A 13,245-nucleotide genomic window follows, 5' to 3' on the forward strand; every position below is an offset into this window, starting at 1 on the left:
ACTGTCCATGGGATCTCACCCAGCACTTCCCTAAGTTTTATGAAGTCGGCTTTCTTAAAGTCAAGAAATTGAGTCCTAGTATGCTTGGCTGCTCCTTTCCGTTGTATAGTAAACTTCAGAAGAGCATGATCACTTGCGCCTAATGATCCTTCCACTTCTACCCCATTAACCAGGTCATCAACATTGGTTAGGACCAGATCTAAAATGGCTGTTCCTCTTGTTGCTTCTCCCACTTTCTGGACAATGAAGTGAAGTGAAGTGGGACTATTGTCCTTTGTTCTTTTTCTCTTTGCTGCTAGAGAGAGAGGGAGCCATGTTGCAGTGCTCCGTGTGTGTTTAGATGGAAATAAAGTAGATTAGCCAAAATGCTGAGTTGCTGAGGTCTGTTAGGCAAACTGCGAACACTCTACGGATCCCTAAGTGTGCTGGTGTCTGTTTGTATCGGTCTCTGTGATGTTCGGGCAAAAGAAAGTTTTTGAAGCTCCCGAAAGATCGACCAGGAGGGAGGGAACATGCCCGTTGGGCATGTATCTCTGCCAGGGTCCCACTCGAGAGGAGGATGAGCTCCTGACACATACCCGAGCAAAGGTGGAACGGGCAGCGTCAGCAGGAGGCAGGCTGCCGAGGGTAGTGGGGGTCTGCCCACGTGGGGATTTCAGATTTTTCTTTATTCCCACACAGCTGGAAAAAGAAGGTGGGGACAGCTTGGGGGCCGATGAAAACAGGTGGGTGACTAAGTGAGCGACAGTGGATTTATTTTATCACTTGTTCTGAAAAGTGTGAACTGTTAGAATTCCTGCTCCGTGATTGCAGTCATGGGATTGTTGTCTTTCACATGACGGTGTATGTTTTGACTCCACAGAGTGGGAAGTGACGGAGACAGGATGCTTGTGTTCCTGTGTTCCATGAAGTGGGACTGTTGTCCTTTGTCCTTTCTCTTTGCTGTCTGAAAGCGGGGACAGCTTGGGGGCCGATGAAAACAAGTACCGTATTTTTCACTCTATAGGACGCACTTTTTCCCCTTCAAAAATGAAGGGGAAATGTGTGTGCGTCCTATGGAGCGAAGACACCATAGCCCCGCGACCCTCTCCCGGCTGGAGAGGTGACACGCAGCTATGGGAGGAACCTCTATAGCCGCCCGTCACCTCTCCAGCCAGGAGAGCGCGCACGGGGCTAAAGCAGCCCCCCGCGACCCTCTCCCGGCTGGAGAGGTGACGCGCAGGAACCTCTATAACCGCCTGTCACCTCTCCAGCCAGGAGAGCGCGCACAGGGCTAAAGCAGCCCCCCGCGACCCTCTCCCGGCTGGAGAAGTGACATGCGACTATGGCAGCAGCCTCTCCGCTGCACGCCTTTCCGCTGCTCCTCGACCTGCTCTTTGGGGCTGGTGGTGGGCTTCCCCCCGCCAGCCCCAAAGAGCAGGTTGAAAGGAACCTGAAGCCTGGAGAGCAAGAGGGGTTGGTGCGCACTGACCCCTCTCGCTCTCCAGGCTTCCAAGGTAGCCGCCTGAACGCACCTTAAACTGCACCTTGTTTTAGAGCGGGAAAACAAGAGGGGGAAAATTCTCCCTCTCTCTGCGCAGCGCCTCCTGCCGCTTCACCCCTGAGTGTGGCAGGGGCAGCAGAGGGAGGTCAGGCAGGGGCAACCTCGGCTTGGGCTCCTCCTGGGCTGGGCTTCCCCTGCTGCTGCTGCTGCCGGCTGAGCCCTGCCAGACACTCACTTGAGCTTCAGCTCCCTCGTCTGCTCGTTCTGTGCCTCCTCCAGGTCTTGCCGCACGCGGATGTATTCATCGTGTTGGTCCTGGATCTCAGCCTTCACGGCCTGGAGTTTTGCATAGAGCTGCCGGGGCGAGAAAAAGGAGCAAAAATTATTCATTTGATAACACAAATAAAAAACACAGACAGAAAAGGCAAACAATACGAACAAATTCTTGTCATATCCTTATTTTCTAAACCTTGTTAAGCTGACTTCCTCAAGTCCCGCCTCTCTGATTTTCATTTTACTTCATCTTTAGCAGTTTACATATACTTACAAATAATATTATTTTAAAATACCCTATCTTCTACTTCTAAGCCTACAGCCTATATCCACTTCCAAAGTTATTCTAGGGTTTAAATATTAACATATTTTTTTCAAATATTCCTTAAACTTCTTCCAGTCTTCTTCCACCGTCTCTTCTCTCTGGTCTCGGAGTCTCCCGGTCAGTTTGGCAAATTCCATATAGTCCATGGGCATCGCTCGTTTAGGGGAACGGCCCTTGTGCCACTGCCAGCCCATGTGCCCTTCGCCATGCCACAAGCCACCATGGGCACTGAAGCCCAAATTGACAGAAGGGCGGATGACTTACAGAAATTTATTAAAACAGGAGGGAGCAGAATACAAATTAAATTTAAGGAATTATCTGGGAAATTCACAACATGGTTACAATATCATCATTTGAATGAAGTATTTAAGAAAGTTGTGATACGAGGGTTTGGGGAACAAATAATCACAACTGGGGAGAGACGTGTTGGAATGTAATGTAAAAGTGTTGTCTAAAATGGAGAAAATATTATTGGAATGGGAGGGTGAGCAAGTAAAATCCTCAATGATACATTGGACAATAGGTATCGGTCATAATATAGACATGGAAGCATGGGAATGATTGTGGAATACGGATGTAAAATTTACAGCATGTTATGGTCTAAGAGAAAATTAGGTGAAAATGATATATCAATGGAATTTAACACCGAGCGAATAGGCAGAAATGTATAAATCTAAATCAAATAAGTGTTGGGAATGTAAAGAGAAAGAAGGTTCTTTTTATCATATGGTCTTGTCGTAAGGTTAAAGCTTACTGGGAAATGATGTACAATGACTGGAAAAGGATGTTCAAAATAACTTTTATTTTTAAAAAACCCCAGAGGCTTTTCTTTTGGGAATTACAGAGACAGAACTACCTAAATTGTATAGAATTTTATTCATGTATGCTACTATAGCAGCAAGAATGTTACTCGCCCCCAAATGGGAAGAAGCAGAAGTCCCAACAAAGGAAGAATTGATACAAAAACTTATGGAATATGCGGAAAGGCAAAACTTACCAGAAGAATAAGAAATAACAAACAAATAACAAACTTTTTATAAAAGAAAGGAAATGGTTTATTCAATATTTACAGATAAATTGCAAACAGATAAAAACATTGGCAGGATTATTGCACCAACCTGCAGTTTCATAAGGGTATATATTTGCAGTAGATAATTAAATGAGCAAGTTAAGTTAATTTGGATATGCAGAAGATATTAAAAAATAAATGTAAGGAACCGTAGAAAAGAGGGGGGGAGGAAACCAAATTTTGAAATGTTCAGTGTAAAACTAAGGAAATGTATAAATTTGAAAAGTAGAAAGATAAAACTTTTTGAAAAAATGTATCTGGCTTGGGTCCCGATCCCTGGCAAGCGAAGCCTTGACCTGGGCTCTTGCGCTGTGCCTCGGACTGCAGCTACGGAGAAGGAGGGACCCCCCCCCGGTCTCCCGCCGCCCCCTCTGGCCACGCTCCCCCCCCCTTGCTCACCTTCTTCAGCTTCTTGGTCTTGATCTCCACTTCCTGCTGCAAGGAGGTGAACGTTTCCCGGAGCTCCATCGTCTCCTCGTCCCGCAAGAGCACCTGCTGCTGCATCTCACGCTCCCGCCGCTTCTGTGGGTGGAGGCCAGCAAAGCCTGTGTGGGTCAGGGGCTTCTCAGCCGAAACCCCCCACCTGCAGACCCTCGCCTATGCCTTTGTGTTCTGAAACACGCTGCCTGGGGGGGCGGGCGGAGCTGGGTGTGCCGCAAGACACCCTTCCACCTGCAAACTTCACATTCATCCAGTGCTTTACCAGCTGCACTGGCTCCCGGTGGAGTCCAGGGTCAGGCTTAAGGTGCTGGTTTTGACCTTTAAAGCCCTATATAGCTCAGGACCCTGGTACCTACGGGACCGCCTCTCCTGGTATGTCCCACAGAGGACCTTAAGGACTTTGGAGGTCCCAAGTCACAAGGTGGTTAGATTGGTCTCAACTAGGGCCAGGGCCTTTTCAGCACTGGCCCCGACTTGGCGGAACGCTCTGCCACAAGAGACTAGGGCCCTGTGGAACTTGACATCTTTCCGCAGGGCCTGCAAGACAGAGCTGTTCCACCAGGCCTTTGGTCTGGACTCGGTCTGACCCTTAAGTTGCCCTCCCCTTATGGTTTTGATCTACGGGCTACTTTTCAAATGAGGTTGCATTTTAAATTGCATTTTAACCTGTATTTTAAATTGGTCCCCCCCCCTTTTCTCCCCCCCTTTCCCCCCTATTATGTTTTTACTGTAATTTTACTCGTGTTAGCTGCCCTGAGCCCAGCTATGGGCGGGGTATAAATAATAATTTAGTAGTAGTAGTAGTAGTAAAGGTAAAGGGACCCCTGACCATTAGGTCCAGCCGCAGACGACTCTGGGGTTGCGGCGCTCATCTCCCTTTATTGGCCGAGGGAGCCGGCGTTTGTCTGCAGACAGCTTCTGGGTCATGTGGCCAGCATGACTAAGCCGCTTCTGGCGAACCAGAGCAGTGCACGGAAACACCGTTTACCTTCCCGCCGGAGCCGTACCTATTTATCTACTTGCACTTTGACGTGCTTTCGAACTGCTAGGTTGGCAGGAGCAGGGACTGAGCAACGGGAGCTCACCCCATCGCACGGATTTGAACTGCTAACCTTCTGATTGGCAAGTTCTAGGCCCAGTGGTTTAACCCACAGCCCCTGAAAAATACAGAATTTTCTGTTAATAAAAAGCTAATCGTGCCTGCCGTTCTTTCCTGCCCTGTAGATGGCCTGGGCTCACTTGACAGCTCCTTGACATCAGCATATGCCGGCTTTAAGCCCGAGGTGTCCTGAGCACCTGGCCACGCTCCTGGGGGAGTGACACCAGATTTGCAGCCTACAAGAAGGGGAGCAAACTGGAGACCCAACGGCCACAGATGGCCGCCGTCAAGGGCTTGCAGACTGCAGCCCAGCCCCTAGGCTCTGCTTCTCTCCTGCAGAGCCCTGGAAGGCAGGGGACAGGTGTGTTTTAAAGGGCTGCAGTGGGCTGGTGAGGGCCACATTATCAGCCAGCAGAGGGGAGGTAAGGCAGGAGGGGTTGTTAGTGGCCCTGCTCCCACCCTGCCCGTCTGCCTACCTGCTCCGCAATCTCCTGCCTCTTCAGTTCCAGCATCTTCTGCTGCTCATTGGTGTGGTCCATGATGTTCCTTCCTCCAATCAGCAACTTGCTCTCCATCGCCTGGAAAAAAGGAAGGAGGAGGAAAACAATGGTTTATCAAGCCACGGCTTAGTATTAAGTGCTGTGCACACATGGTAGCTGAACTATGGTTTTTTTACCACCAAAAGCAAGCAAACAGGACCTGAAGCTGTGGTTTGCAGATGGCTTCCATGGACCAGTGTGGTGGAGCTGCTGGGCCTCCCAGTCTAGCCCCAGGCTCCTTTGGGGCATGTAAGAGGGAAAAGAGAACGCACAGAAATCAGCCCTGAGTGCTCACTGGAAGGACAGATCGTGAAGCTGAAGCTCCAAGACTTTGGCCACCTCATGAGAAGAGAAGACTCCCTGGAAAAGACCCTGATGTTGGGAAAGATGGAGGGCACAAGGAGAAGGGGACGACAGAGGACGAGATGGTGGGATAGTGTTCTCGAAGCTACCAGCTTGAGTTTGACCAAACTGCAGGAGGCGGTGGAAGACAGGAGGGCCTGGCGTGCTCTGGTCCATGGGGTCATGAAGAGGCGGACATGACTGAACGGCTAAACAACAGCTTTACAAGGTTGAGACACCAAAGCAAAGCAAGATTTGAAACCCTTCCAACTCTACAATTCTATGATTCTAGGATCCCAGCACAGTAAGTAAGACAGGGATGACATCTCAACAGCACCTGTGCGGTGACCCCTGATGAGAAACACACAAAATACAAGATGCAACAAAAGGAAGGCGAAGGCTTCCCCAAGAAAGATGTCAGATTGTTTTTGTATGCCACAACTGCTGCTAGAATTTTGCTGGCCAAAAATTGGAAAACACAAGAAGTACCAACAGTGGAGGAATGGCAGATGAAGAGGATGGGCTTTTTGGAGCTAGCTGACCTGACCAGAAGAGTCCACAACCAGAAGGAGGAGGAGCACCAAGAGGATTGGAAGGAATTCAAAGACTATCTGGTTAAATATGTTAAGATAATCTAAACAGAATTACTTGCGAATATCAGATCGGCCTAGGATTTAAATATGTGATGTTGTAGAATATTAAGTTTAAAGTTAAAATGAAAAGAAAGAAAGATGTTAATTGACTAAGTAAATTTTATGTGAAAATAGTTTTGGAAAACTGCTACAATGATTTATATGGAAACTCAGCCAGGGGGATTTGAGGAAGTCACCCAACAATGATAACAAAAGTGGAATTATTATAATTAAGATAAATGTTTGTTTTTGATGTTCTTGTTTTATTTGTTTGCTATAAATTTGGAAAACCAGTAAAAAAAATTGGGGGGGGGGGAGGAAGGCGAAGATTTCAGTCAGCAGATTTCTCAGCGGAACTAGCTGCCCAGGGAAGATCTCTGGAGGGTTTGGCATCCGTCAGGAGCGTGGGGATTTCCTGCCTGTGAGAACCAGCCGAGTGCTGGTGGGGAGGCAGAGGGTTGGAACCAGAGGAGAGGACCTGGTGGTGCTGTCTTTCTTCCCACCGAGTTCCAGAGCTGTGAACAAGGGCTGGCAAAGCCCAAGAATGCCCCCAGCATGTGGCAAGAGAAACTGATGGACTAGGCGGAATTGGCGGAATTGACACACAAACGATGTGACAAGGGCAGCTTTGACTTGAAAGAAGAATGAGAACCTTTAACAAAGTACTCTAAGGAACAACAAAATGAACTGGACTCCTTAGCAGGCTTTGAATAAACATACACAAACTTTTTATTGGTAAAAATGTAAAGGGACCCCTGACCATTAGGTCCATTCATGACCGACTCTGGGGTTGTGGCGCTCATCTCGCTTTACTGGCCGAGGGAGCCGGCGTTTGTCCGCAGACAGCTTCCAGGTCATGTGGCCAGCAGGACTAAGCCGCGTCTGGCAAACCAGAGCAGCGCATGGAAACGCTGTTTACCTTCCCACTGGAGAGGTACCTATTTATCTACTTGCACTTTGATGTGCTTTTGAACTGCTAGGTTGGCAGGAGCAGGGACCGAGCAACAGGAGCTCACCCTGTTATGGGGATTCGAACCACCGACATTCTGATCGCCAAGTCCTAGGCTCTGCAATTTAACCCACAGAGCCACCCGCGTCCATTGGTAATATATATGTTAAATATAGATAGATAAATTAGGGATCTTTACAATTTCATAATATGCAGCAAATAACATGTGCTGAAAAACCAGAGAGAGGAGCTGAGGGAAGTCTGGGGGGGTGTGTGTTATTTTTGGGGAGGGAAAAAATGGGGAGGGAATGAGGATGGTGTGTTTTTGATAAATTGTTATGTTGAAATTCCTAATAAAAAAATATTCCAAAAAAAAAAAGAATGCCCGCAGCCACCGTCCCCGTGCCCAGCTGGCCTACTGACCTCTGGCGAGGAAGGAGCTGTGGGCACCGTGCCCCCTTGGGCGCCTGTTCCCAGGCCTTGGTCCTGACACATCCCACGCTGGGCTGGCCCAGCGCCAGGACCACGTCTCTCCGTCTTTCCTCCCTTCCTTCCTCCCTTCCGCACAGCTGTCGGGCTCCACAGCTGCCTCTGCCGCCTGCAGGACAGCTGCAGCCCCAGCTTGCAAGGCAGCCTTCCCTTCTTGCCCAGAGCAGCCCCCTCCCCACACACACCCCAGCGGCGGAAGCCCCCACCTGGAAGGCTGGCAGGCAAGTGGCTTTCAAGGCAGTCAGAGTTTTACATGGAGAATCCAGCCCCCAATGAGACACCCCCCCCCGCACGGAGGGGAATCTGGCTGGAGCTATGGGGGCATGTGAACCTGCCCCCTGGCACTCTCTGTCCATTCATGGGGGGCAGAGAAGTTGTTTTCTTTGCAAAGGAAAGCTCGGCTTATGAGTTGGGGCAACTCAGGGATGTCTTTTCGCAAGGCCTGCAAGACAGAGCTGTTCCGCCTGGCCTTTGGTTTGGACTCGGTATCAACCCTTATGTTTCCCTCCCCTTATGGCCTTGATTTATCGGCTATTTTAAAATGAGGCTGCATTTTGAATTGCATTTTAACCTGTATTTTAAATTGGTTCCCCCCCCCTTTCCCCCTATTATGTTTTTACTGTGATTTTATTGGTGTTAGCTGCCCTGAGCCCGGCTCTGGCCGGGGAGGGCGGAGTATTAATAATAATAATACTAATAATAATATTGTCAGGATTCCATGGGCAGAGAACTAGGGAAGATGTGGGCTGAAGAAAGCCACTTGGCTTTGATTGTGAAGATCACAGAATCATAGCATTGTAGACTTGGAAGGGACCCTAAGGGTCATCTAGTCCAACCCTCTGCAAAGCAGGAATCTCAACTAAGATGGCCATCCAACCTCTGCCTAAAAACCGCCAAGGAAGTGGATCAGGTGTGATGCTTTGGAGCAGGGAGGAAGAAGTGCCAATGAGGAAATGCCAGACCAAAAAGGTTGCAAATGAACTCAGGACCCCAATACCTCAAGGACCTCCTCTTTCCATATGAACCTACCCAGACCCTGAGATCATCCTCTGAGGCCCTCCTTCGTGTGCCCCCTCCTTGAGCAGTCCAGAGGGTAGCAACACGAGAGCAGCGCCTTCTCTGCAGTGGCTCCCTGTCTGTGGCAGGCTCTCTGCAGGGAAGCTCACCTTGCGTCTTCATTATGCACCTTCAGGTGCCGGGCAAAAACGCTCCTTTTTAACCAGGCCTTTGGTTCATTTGACTGACATCCCATGCCCTTTTAAAATGTGTTTTTGTGGGGAGAGGGCTATTGGGTTGTTTGACCAAACTGCGGGAGGCAGTGGAAGACAGGAGGGCCTGGTGTTCTCTGGTCCAGGGGGTCACAAAGAGGCGGACACGACTAAACAACAACAACAATGAATTCTTCAGGTGCCAAAATAACCTGGCCCCAAATATTTTGGCGTCCTGAGAAATTACCGCCTCATGGTCAGTGAGCATCAGATTCCATTCCAGGATTTTCCCCAAATGGAGGAATCGGAGCAAAAAAAGGCAGCACAGCTCACCCGCACAATCGGGCAGAGTCCTTGTCAGAGACTGCCAAGCTCCCAGGGGATGATACAGCCCACCAGCTTCCTCTCGAAACATCCGCCTCCCTCCCTCCTCTCCCACAGGAGGTCCCTGTCAGCTCTCATAACATCTCAGGGGCCTTGGGAAAGCAAACATGCGCTCCCCATGCCCATCGACAACCCCCCCCCACTGCCTGGCCACCATCGCCCACTCCTTCTCGGTCCCCTCACCCTGGCCTTTGTCAACGGGCTCGGCTGCTTCCCACACGGGTGGCTATATTTAGAGCCAGGCTGCCTCAGAAGCCCGGTCGCTGGGGATCGCAGAATCATAGGGTTGTAAAGCTCAAGGGGACCCTGAGGGTCATCCAGACCAACCTCCTGCAATGCAGGAATCGCAGCTGAAAAAGCCCTGGCAGCTGGGCATCCAACCTCTGCTTGAAAACCTCCAGGGAAGGAGAGTCCAAAACAGGTGGTCCGTTCCGTTGCCAAACGGCTCTTATTGCCAGAAAGAGTGCTTTTACTCCACTGCACGCATGTAAAGTTCTGGGAGGGATGCGGGTGGCGCTGTGGGTTAAACCACAGAGCCTAGGACTTGCCGATCAGAAGGTCGGCGGTTCAAATCCCCGTGACGGGGTGAGCTCCCGTTGCTCGGTCCCTGCTCCTGCCAACCTAGCAGTTCGAAAGCACGCAGTGCAAGTAGATCAATAGGTACCACTCCGGCGGGAAGGTAAATGGCATTTCCATGCGCTGCTCTGGTTCGCCAGAAGCGGCTTAGTCCTGCTGGCCACATGACCCGGAAGCTGTACACCGGCTCCCTCGGCCAGTAAAGTGAGATGAGCGCCGCAACCCCAGAGTCGGCCACGACTGGACCTAATGGTCAGGGGTCCCTTTACCTTTAAAGTTCCGGGATGCTCCCGAATCCCTCCCACAAAATACAGACAATCTGGAGGCTCCCTTAGTCTAAGCAGCTTCTTATATTCCAAGGAAGGGAATCTGCAGCTCTCCAGAAGGTTGTTGGACTCCAATTCCCAGCAGCCCCAGCCAGGGAGGAAGACTTCCTTAAAGGCAGAATTATGAAGGCTATCGAAGAACAAGGCTTGCCGAAGCAGAAGCAGCATGGCTTCCGCAAGGGTAAGGAAACCTGTTTGAGTTCTTTGAGAGCGTCAACAAGCAAATAGATGGAAGGTGATGCAATTGGCCTTAGCCTTTCAAAAAGTGTTTGGCAAAGTACTTCACCGAAGACTGAGAAAGCTTAACAGCTATAGAAGGAATCATAGAATCATCTTCTTGTGCATCAGAAAGTGGTTAAGAAACATGAAGCAGAGACTAGGAACATCTTCACTGAGCAATCTGCTATGGCCCCAGGGTCTCACCACCAGTTCAGACTGGTATGAAGGAGCAGAGTCAGGACACCTCCAGAGTTTTGGTATTTCACAGGGGGCGGGGGTTCAAGCCCATACTGAGAAAGACAGGTTTGTGCAATCCACTTTAAAGAAGAAACAAATGTTTTGCAGTTTGGAAAATGATGTGGGAAACACATTGCAAAATGATGGGTGAAGAAATGAGTAACGAGAAGACATCAGAACACCTCTGCTATAAGCATTCTTAGGTCCCAAGTATAAAATAATCGTTCATAAATGTACAAGGCAAACACATACATAAGTATATAAACCCCGTGTCTGAAATATTACAGGAGAACAATCCTGGAGCCATTTTGACTCTCACAAAATGACCTCAATATATTTCTCTGCAAGGAGGGAGGAAATGGAGAAAGACTTCCCTTTGTCTTTTTGCTTGCAACTCCTGTCTTAAGGGCGTATTTGTGTATGAATAAGGAGAGCCTGTGACCTGGATTCAGGAACTGAAGTATTAACCATCACAAAAGAATGGCCAGGCTGCCCAGGCAATGCAATCAGTGACCATGATCAGGTATCCTGGCAGGAAGGACTTCTGCTGTAGATCGCCTCCTCCTGTGATGTATGTATGATGTTTTGGGGGGTGGTCTTGGGCTTGGGAAGAATTGATGCTTTTGAATTATGGTGCTGGAGGAGACTCTGCAGAGTCCCATGGACTGCAAGAAGATCAAAGCTCTCCATTCTTAAGGAAATCAGCCCTGAGTGCTCACTGGAAGGACAGATCCTGAAGCTGAGGCTCCAAGACTTTGGCCACCTCATCTGAAGAGAAGACTCCCTGGAAAAGACCCTGATGTTGGGAAAGATGGAGGGCACAAGGAGAAGGGGACGACAGAGGGCAAGATGGTTGGACGGTGTTCTCGAAGCTACAAACATGAGTTTGACCAAACTGCGGGAGGCAGTGGAAGACAGGTGTGCCTGGTGTGCTCTGGACCAGGGGGGCACAAAGAGGCGGACACGACTAAACAACTAAACAACAACAACAACTTGGGCTAGAGGGTGGGCAATTTCAAAAGTCTATATAAGAGCTTGCACACCATTGTTCTGGGTTCCTCCTTCCTCCTGCATGTGAGGAGCAGGGACCCTGTTGCAAAAGTTTAATAAAGATCAGGCTTACTAGCTGTTTTGCTTCTCGATATACCGTATTTTTTGCACCATAACACTCACTTTTTTCCTCCTAGAAAGTAAGGGGAAATGTCTGTGCGTGTTATGGAGGGAGTGCCTACGGGTGGCATGCCTACGGATTTTCCTCCTCTAAAAACTACGTGCGTGTTATGGTCGGGTGCGTGTTATAGAGCGAAAAATACGGTACTCTGGTCGGAGTCTGTTGTTTTCTCCTACCAACAGGGAACCCACTTAAGGACTCTATATGGGCTCTGGAATACCCTACAAGGGAAAAGGAGCAGTATTTTTTCTGACAACACCCCCAAACCAAATGAGGAGGGATGTTCATTGTCATATAATCCACCCGGTCTACTGCCCTTAGTGACAGAAGACCCTCATAAAAGTGCGTGGTCTAAAATTGTGCACCAAAAATTCCTCTCCTGCGGACTCCACCCACACCAGCTTCTCACGATGGGCTTTATTAAAGCAAAAAGGCTAATTGGACAGCGTCTGAAGGACTTAGAGCAACAGAACAATCTGGCCATTATATGGCCTTGGTATGCCTTTTGCACCCCCCCCCCTCAGTTTGATTCCCTGGCACCATATTTGTATAAATTAACTATCCCAAAATACAGAGGTGCCTTCACACTGGCCAGACTGAATGCGATGCCCTCTGCCGTACTTGAAGGGCAGATACCAAAAGATTCCAACTGAGAAACGACTCTGCCCATGTGCAGATGGCAATCTGGAAACAGTGGCTCATGTTCTCCTGTCCTGCACCCTTTATAAAGATCTGAGGAATGAGATCACCACCCCACTCTTTCTTACCATCCCAGGCCGCCCATCTGAGGCCACACTGTTCTTTCTTTTATCAGATCAAAATGATCAGACAGCAGCAAAGGTTGCTAGGTTTATCGAGGGTGCAACGAGATTAAGGGCCACTAAATGAACAATAATCTTGGTCATTTGATTGTCCTTTTTACCCATGGTTGTCTTTTTAATTGTATACAGTGGTACCTCAGATTAAGTACTTAATTCGTTCCGGAGGTCCGTTCTTAACCTGAAACTGTTCTTAACCTGAAGCACCACTTTAGCTAATGGGGCCTCCTGCTGCCGCCACACCGCCGGAGCACGATTTCTGTTCTCATCCTGAAGCAAAGTTCTTAACCTGAGGTACTATTTCTGGGTTAGTGGAGTCTGTAACTTGAAGCGTATGTAACCTGAAGCGTATGTAACCTGAGGTACCACTCTATATTGCTTGTTTTATGTTGCTATGGCTTTTGGCTAATGCGAATAAAGTTTATCTATCTATCATTGTCATATAACCACTCCACAAACACATCAGGATGAAGGCTTAATAAGGGTGTTGTCCAGAGGAGCCCCCCCCCCCCCGTTTCATCTGCTGACTCCAGCGAGTTCTTGCATCAAGGGAGCAGGAGAATGTTTTGCCTTCAGAGAAGGAGTGTCTGTGTGCAGATATGCTGACAATTTTCAAATAAAAGGATGATGGAAAGATGAGGAAGTGGGGAATTGCTGTTCAGCCC

General features: G+C 49.0%; 1 protein-coding gene across 2 annotated transcripts in view; it reads right to left on the reverse strand.

Annotated features, from left to right (window-relative positions):
• The window catches only part of KIF3C (kinesin family member 3C), a 51,299-nt gene that overhangs the window by 13,855 nt on the left and 24,199 nt on the right, over positions 1-13,245 (reverse strand). For both annotated transcript variants that reach the window (XM_083432595.1, XM_083432594.1), the window contains exons 2-4: positions 5,167-5,268; positions 3,550-3,672; positions 1,719-1,837 (exon numbers count right to left, since the gene is read on the reverse strand). In XM_083432595.1, coding sequence (XP_083288721.1) covers positions 1,719-1,837; positions 3,550-3,672; positions 5,167-5,268 — 344 coding nt within the window. The remainder of the gene's footprint in view (positions 1-1,718; positions 1,838-3,549; positions 3,673-5,166; positions 5,269-13,245) is intronic.

This window comes from Podarcis tiliguerta (assembly GCF_965153285.1).
Source record: "Podarcis tiliguerta genome assembly, chromosome: 3".
Lineage (NCBI taxonomy): Eukaryota > Metazoa > Chordata > Lepidosauria > Squamata > Lacertidae > Podarcis > Podarcis tiliguerta.